Source organism: Musa acuminata, chromosome BXJ1-8 (assembly GCF_036884655.1).
Source record: "Musa acuminata AAA Group cultivar baxijiao chromosome BXJ1-8, Cavendish_Baxijiao_AAA, whole genome shotgun sequence".
In the NCBI taxonomy this organism is placed as follows: Eukaryota; Viridiplantae; Streptophyta; class Magnoliopsida; order Zingiberales; family Musaceae; genus Musa; species Musa acuminata.
Window position 1 is genome coordinate 13277854 of NC_088334.1, and position 7836 is coordinate 13285689.

At 39.8% G+C, this 7836-nt stretch overlaps 1 protein-coding gene across 2 annotated transcripts; it reads left to right on the plus strand.

The window, feature by feature from the left end:
- Positions 1-1623: 1623 nt before the first annotated feature.
- Positions 1624-6512, plus strand: LOC103994614 (pentatricopeptide repeat-containing protein At3g16610-like). 2 transcript variants are annotated; one of them, XM_018830010.2, is made up of 5 exons: positions 1624-3888; positions 4890-5011; positions 5103-5436; positions 5534-6210; positions 6409-6512. In XM_018830010.2, the coding sequence occupies exon 1, from the start codon at positions 1643-1645 to the stop codon at positions 3869-3871; it is 2229 nt and encodes a 742-aa protein (XP_018685555.2). In that variant the 5' UTR covers positions 1624-1642; the 3' UTR covers positions 3872-3888; positions 4890-5011; positions 5103-5436; positions 5534-6210; positions 6409-6512. The 2 variants fall into 2 exon arrangements, with proteins under 2 accessions (XP_018685555.2, XP_064935243.1); XM_065079171.1 differs by having other exon boundaries at positions 5552-6210.
- Positions 6513-7836: the final 1324 nt, after the last annotated feature.

The following is a 7836-nucleotide window of genomic DNA, read 5'->3' on the forward strand; positions in this document are numbered from 1 at the left end:
AATAAGCAAAAAGACTGCATAGCGTGTCGCATGTATCATCACTCACTTAATTAGTTTGTAGGGTATCTATAACTAGCATATATCCTCCTCTCTAGTGGTGCTTCACATGACAGATAAAGCGACAATGCTCCTCCTTTTATAGTATGAATTCTCATAGTTTTCACGCACCACCTTGTAGCGATGATCAAGAAGGCCAACCCCTTCTTGCTATTCTCTTGTAAGGTTGGCTACCACTCTCGATGACCGATTGTGCTATATTTGGATCTTGATCTATAAGTCCGGTATCAAAGAATGGAGGACACATACAAGGCATCCTTGGTGTCTCAAGTCTAAGGACCAGACACACAACTAGGACTACGAAACTCTTGTCTTACAATGAGGTATCATAAACCATCGAGCATTTCATAAATGAATCAATTAGTGAACTCATTCTCTAATAAATACCTACACTATACCCATAATGTCCCGTACGAGCGACTATAAGACTAGCCACATTTATCATATGAATGAGTATATAGCACATCGGTCTGTCTGATTATCTCGATATCTTCTTTGAGTAACCTATGATCGGGAACTTTTAGGATATGTGTTTATAGGTGAATTAGTCTCATTATCATGATCTCATTATGATTCAATTCTCATTGTACAATCCAAGGACATCATAATATATGCAACAAGCAACATAAAGTGAGATAGTGTTAATAATAATAATAAGCAAAAAAGATTGTGTAGTGGGTCATACATGTCATCATTCACATGATTAACTTATAGGGCACCTATGACTAGCATTGTAAATAAGTGGTAGGATGAATAAGATAGAAAAGCAGATCGACAATGTCGATGAATTATTCATGCATAATAAATAAAAATTGATCAACATTTTTTCACGAGCGAAAAGAGCTAACAAATAGAACTAAAGTATTTTATTTCACAACCATGATTTTGATACCAATTGTAAGCATAAAAACTATAATATATTATTATTACATAAAAAAATTTAATATCAAAATATGAAATCCAATAATAATATATCTAAATTTATAATATATACCGATATTTAGAAAGCTTTTATCTTATCTACGAACATGCCATTGTCAAATTTGAAAGCTATAGCGATGTCGATTAGATTTGTCTTTTTCTCTTTTCTTATCATTTACAGGACTACTAAGAGTGATAGATTTAAGGACAGAATGATATATGAAAGAAGATTTGTAATTTCTCATTAGCTAGTTCATGTGACTAAAAGGAGATATGAGAGAAAATATATAATCTCTCAATAATGTAACGTATTCATACATATGCATATCCTATCTATTTATAAGCGAGAGGGTATAAGATAATTAGTAGACTCCCTCCCATCAAAATATCTCATAAAAAAAATTTTCATAATTAAATTTTCTTTCTATTGACTAATAAATATAATCAAAATTTAATCATATCAATAATTATATAATTATAATTAGATAGGATCTATTTTCAAATTCGAATGGTCCTATCTTTTTTTTGGATTGTGAAGTAAGATCTCGTTGTCTGAATCGTGTATGATACAAGAGATTCTCATCAAAACAAGATTTTATCGAGCATCTTTGTACTTGCCTTTTTATACACGTTTATATTATTTGGTGATTGAGCTGAAACCGATATGGCTTCTTTTCCCAAATTCTCTATCAAATCCATCGCCAGACACACCCCACTGTTCCATTTCAGAACCCTCGTTGTCTCCCCTCCCAACCAATCTCAACGATGCTATTACTACCACTTCTCCCACCGCACCCTTTTCCTTCACCTGCGGTCGTCTCGCAGCCTAGACGAGGCCATCAAGCTCCACGCCCTCATGGTCCTCCATGGTTACCTAAGCCACAGTCCGGTGCTGGGTGCACAGCTTGTGCACTCGTATGTCAGCTTTGGTCGCCATCAGGAGGCCCTGACTGTTTTCCACCACCTGCCCAGAAGGAATTCTTTCGCCTGGAACTCCATCATCAAAGGTTCGGTCACCTCTGGTCGCTTCGATGAAGCATTAGCAGCCTATCATGACATGATCAGCCATGGCTTGGATGCCGACCATTTCACGTACCCGTTTGTTCTAAAGGCTTGCGCGGAACTGTCGGATCTCGAGCAGGGGAGACAGATTGGAGAGTCGATCAAACTCGACGCAAGAACCAACAGCTACGTGCAATGCGCTCTCATTGACATGTTTGCTAAGTGCGGCAGCTTAAGCGAGGCCCGAAGGGTGTTCGAGGATATGCCGATGAGAGATTTGGTTTCGTGGGGTGCAATGATTTGTGGAACCATGCAAAACGGTGACTGGTTGGAGGCGTTGAATCTGTTCAGGAGGATGAGGAGGGAAGATTTTAGTCTCGATTCTGTCGTGGTAGCGACTGTTATTCCGGCATGCAGTAGACTAGGAGCTATGCAGATAGGAATGGGACTGCAGGGGTGCTCTATAAAGAGTGGATTCAGTGATGATCTCTGTGTTTCCAACGCTCTGATTGACATGTATGCAAAATGTGGACAGACGAAAACAGCTTGTCGACTATTTCAGCTTTTGGCCCTCAAAGATGTTATCTCATGGAGTAGCTTAATTGCAGGGTACTCACAGAATTGTGAATATGCCGAGTGCTTGGAGTTGTTTACCGAGATGCTGAGATCAAGAATAAAACCGAGCTCAGTGACTGTAGCTAGTGTTCTTCCTAGCATATCTGAACTGAAGACCTTCAAAAAAGGAAGAGAGGTTCACGGTTATGTTGTAAGATGTGGGTTTGAGTTTGATATCTACATTGCAACGGCATTAGTTGATTTCTATTGCAAAAGTGGATTGTTGAGAGAAGCACAGTATATCTTTGAAAACCTGTCAGATTCAGATATCACCATATGGAACTCTATGATTTCAGGATATGTCCTCGATGGTGACGTACATTCTGCCTTCCAGACATTGCGAAGAATCCATAGATCTGGACTAAGGCCCAATTATGTAACAGTTGTTACTGTCCTTCCACTCTGCAATCGCTTTGTGATGCTCAACCATGGCAAAGAACTACATGGCTATGTGACTAGAGGTGGACTATCTTCTGTGGTCTCTGTGAATAATTCATTGATAGACATGTATTGCAAGTGTGGCTGTCTCGAACATGGGAAGAAGGTTTACACACAGATGATAAACAGGGACATTGTTACTTATAACACTATAATTGCTGCTCTTGGGATGCATGGTCATGGGAATCAGGCAGTAATGTTCTTTGATCATATGAAGAAAGAAAGAATCAACCCAGACAGAGTGACATTTATAGCACTGCTATCAGCTTGTAGCCATGCTGGCTTCATTGACAGGGGTTTCTCCTATTATAATTCCATGACAGAGGACTATGGCATTCTTCCAGATATGGAGCACTACTCATGCATGGTGGACCTTTATGCCAGATCTGGGTACCTGGATGACGCATGGGAATTCATCAAAAGCATGCCGGTTGACCCAGATATTGATGTACTGGGGAGTCTGTTGAGTGCTTGTAGAACTTATAAGAGAATAGACCTTGCTGAGTTTATCAGCTCGCGAATCTTTGAAAAGAAACCTGAAGATCCAGGTTACTATGTTCTTCTATCCAATATTTATGCAGCTGTTGGAAGATGGGCAGATGTGAAGAAGGTGAGAGCAATGATAAAAGATAAGGGATTGATGAAGAAACCTGGGAATAGCTGGGTTCAAGTTGGACAATGCATTCATTCATTTCTCGCTAAAGATATGGCTTACATAGAACATGGTATGCTACAAGACATTTTGAGGATTCTGTCTCAAGAGATGAGCGAAGAAGGATATATTCCTGACCTGATCTCCCTAGCAGAGGATGATAACATTCACGAACATATCAATTAGAAGGAAGATTTTGACAGGTAACCACTGTTTTCTCCCTACTAACTCAGGTATTCGATGCAAATTTCTGTCTTGGTTTCTTTTTACTGCATATAAGTCGGAATCAACATTGCAACATGTATATTATTAAACTATCTAGTTGTGAACCACTGTGAAACCAGCAACCCATTTGCTAGTATAGACATGAAAAGATGGATCTTGGAACATGGTTCATCGGCCAAGGCAAGGAATCAAGTGTTTGAGCATATTGAGCATATAGGTCGATCCTTCTCAAGTCAAATGGCTTGCTGATATTCAATAGGATGTCAAGGGACATGGAGAAACAGTTTCAAAAGCAGTGTGGATGATTTGAATAGTGTTTCTGATGTTTCAGGATCAGAATTGGGAGTTATTTTGGAAGCCTCAGACATGTTTCATTTGATTCCGATAGCTGTATAATAAACATGCCTTTGACAAAAAATTAGTCTCCAGTTTATGTTGGATGTAACCACAGAGTAGCCGGCAGAGACCTCACATCTCGATCACCCTTTAATTCTTGGGTTGGATTGGAGTTCCTAATTGTTAGGACGTCTTTGATTGATTACAATACTTGTCAAACGAGGCTACAAAAATATTTTCACTGTCATTCTATGGTTAGATGATGTTTGTAATTGAGATACCTCTTCCTATAATTTTTGCAACAGTGTATAAAATTTTTTTGATGCAAATTTAATTTATTCCCAGACTGGTTTCTTTCTTTTCAATATATTGTCCAATTTAGCACTGGTATTGGATTTCCTGCATGCTGTAGATACAATCACTGAATTGTTAATTACCTTTATTTATAGACCTATAAAAAACCCTAAAGACAACAATGGAAATATGTAGTCTTGACAGTAGAAACCCAAGAGACATCTAAAAATATTCGAGTGGTAGAAAACCAATGGTAGGGCACTAGTAGTTGGTTGTTTATAACTTCCAGTAACTTTGCAGATGTTTAAAATTTTGGTACATACTCATCATGATTGCTCATATTTTCTAGGATTTCATTGTAGTATCAGAGTCAATGATGTTTGTAATGTTCTGGCAAGAAATTTTGAGAGAAAAGGTTAGAGAGTTACAAAGGACCAGTCTAAATTCAAGTAATGGAGAACGAGGCGACCTGTGAGTTTTTTCTGTCTCAAATAAGTCTATTTTCACAATGATTAAACAATGCAGCCGAGGGTTTGTAAGCCCATTAATCATTGCTGCCTAGGGTTTGGCCCAGGCGCAATTGAAGAGTATTTGATGCGAGCAACTCGAGCAACCCGACCAATTCCCATGTGCTTTCCCGGGCGTAGACGCGAAGCCTTCTTCTCATGTGGTGATGTTGACGCTGCGGCCATTATTAACAATGTCAAGGTTCGGCATGAGCTCCAAACGTGACGAGCCGGGATGGACGTGGGGGACGGTGCCGCCCTCAACGTGTTTGCTTTATTACCGCAAAGAACTACTTGTACAGCAATGCAGCCACCAGATCATGATTCCCTGGGCCATTATGTCCTTTGGAAGTGTCAGCTCTTTCTATCAATTAATTGGACACGGAAAAGGTGAGTCCCGTTCCAGTTTAATCACAACGATCGTTAATGCTTTTCATCACATATGTAATCGAATTCTTCCGTTCTCTTTCTCTTTGTGATTGAGCAGCGTTTTCACTCGCTGCAGTGAATTCAACTTGAGGCCACAGCATGCATGTCCTCTTTGACGCTTCCAATTGTTCCAAGGAAGCTTTGGCGACGATGGCACTGCTCTTCTACGAGCATGACTACAGAATATCCCTGCAGACCAAAGCAAGCATGATATAATACTATGAGCAGTTGACTGATGGGAAGAGATCATGTGATTCCATGTAATTTGGATGTCATGTGGGAGGAGGATCTGCAGCATCGCAAGCTTCGGCATGGCACGTGGGAAAGCCGGCAGTCCTGCGTGGGATTAAGCTGTCACTGATATGCACTCTGTCGGCTTTAGTCTGACGACGATATAACGATGAGAAAAGACGAACGAGACAGCGAAGCAAATAAAGATGAGGAAAAAGGAGAGAGATCAATCGGTGGAATCCACTGCCACCACTGCACCTCACATGCCGTCTATAAAGCCAGACTCTGCCACATCCACTACTGATCCATCCTTTGTACCCGTTTCCCTCTTTCCTTGGGCTTCCACACACACCTCTAGCATCTCTCTCTTGTTGCTTCACCAGAACGTCCGAGGACGGTCGACATACGTGATAGATGGCGGACGAGGGCACGGCCAACTGCATCGATATCCTCCTGGCCATCATCCTCCCTCCACTGGGTGTCTTCCTCAAGTTCGGATGCCAGGTATATGTAACGCAAGGTTTCATTAGCTCAACATGCATGCATGCATGCATGCATGCATGCATGCATGAGCTTTCCTCTCGTCATCTTCCCAAGAACAATTTGTTCTTGAATGAAGCATACACAAGTAAATCTTTTAAGCAGTAGAGATTTGTAAATCTTCATTAATTTATTTGTTGCTGCGATTATTGATGGGGGCAGGTGGAGTTCTGGATCTGCCTGCTGTTGACGTTGTTCGGGTACCTCCCGGGCATCATTTATGCTGTGTATGCCATCACCAAGTGAACTCGTTTCTCCTACTTCAGGTAAGCCAACGCGAATTCCTTCTTCTTCTTCTTCTGCTTCTTCTTTTCCTGATCCCAAAGTTTAAAGCTTTTTTATCCTTATCTCCTTCTGGTTCTGCAGGGATTTTAGCGTCTGCTGTTGGAGAAATGAGGTGGCTGTAAAAGTTGTTTGCTTCACTCTGCTCTGCCACTGATGGTAGTTCTGTGGCTTTGTTGGTTATTTGTACCGTCAGTGGGCCTTCGATTGTTGTGTGACTGTAGTAATTGATTGGTGTCTGCGTGGCTGTAGTTGTAGAAAGACTTGATCATCAATAAATCAAGGATCGCGTTTAGATTTGCTCCTAAGTTTTGGTTATCGGGATGGAAATGGAAGTACATAGACATAAACAAAAACTCCAAAGCTATCAAATCGAACTCCGTTCCTCCTTAACAACACACGGAAGAAATATAAATTCGGCAGTCCATAAATTTGGCACCGTTATGTATGTACGCACGCCGAATGACAAAAGTCGTCTAACAATACTACTACAGCTCATCATCTCTCGAGGACCTTGAGATCCACACAATCGGATGGTTCCTTGGCCGTAAGGTCAGACGATATCACTTCTCAACCATATAAAGAAGAAGATAAAGAAAAGCAAAGACGACAAGAAATCCGCTGCCGATGGCGGACTTTGATCAATAAAACATAGCCATTCCACAATCGATCTTTGTGATGGAAATTTGAGATTTTATCTTCTATTCAAAAGGACTAGAATAATTGAATGAAAAGAAGCACGGTCTTCTTTCTCTCCTCTTTGAAATCCAGCCCAACATATTGGTTCTATAAAATCTCATGATCTCCATTATCTGGTATCATGAAGGATCATGCATATTGTCTGATATCAATGTTGTTTATAGTTCTAGAAGAGGTTTCTTATCAGAGAAAAAAATTGATAGTTTACTGGATTACAAAGATAAAAATTGTACATGTGGTTCTAAATATCGATTTGAAGATTAAAAAAAAAGGATATTCCTCCTTGTGATCTTTGTTATGTTATGTGATGGCATAATCAATTTTTATAAATTTATCATGCGAGAATGATACGGCTGCTCTTAGATCACTAGCCACTATATCGTTAGATCTTGAGACATTATTTTATAGTTAAAAGAACTAGAAGAATTAAATAAAAAAAAAACCTCATTCCTCTTCTCCTATTTGAAATCCAATCCAATATATTTGTCCTACAAACCATATAATCTCTATCGTTTAGTATCATGAAGGATCATGCATATAGTCATGACATTAAAATTGTTCATGATTCTAGAAGAGTTTTCTTATCAGAGAAGAAAAATAGCACTTTAC

Excerpts from the sequence above, each read along its gene's own strand:
- LOC103994614 (XM_018830010.2), top strand. The coding sequence starts at position 1,643 with ATGGCTTCTTTTCCCAAATTCTCTATCAAATCCATCGCCAGACACACC.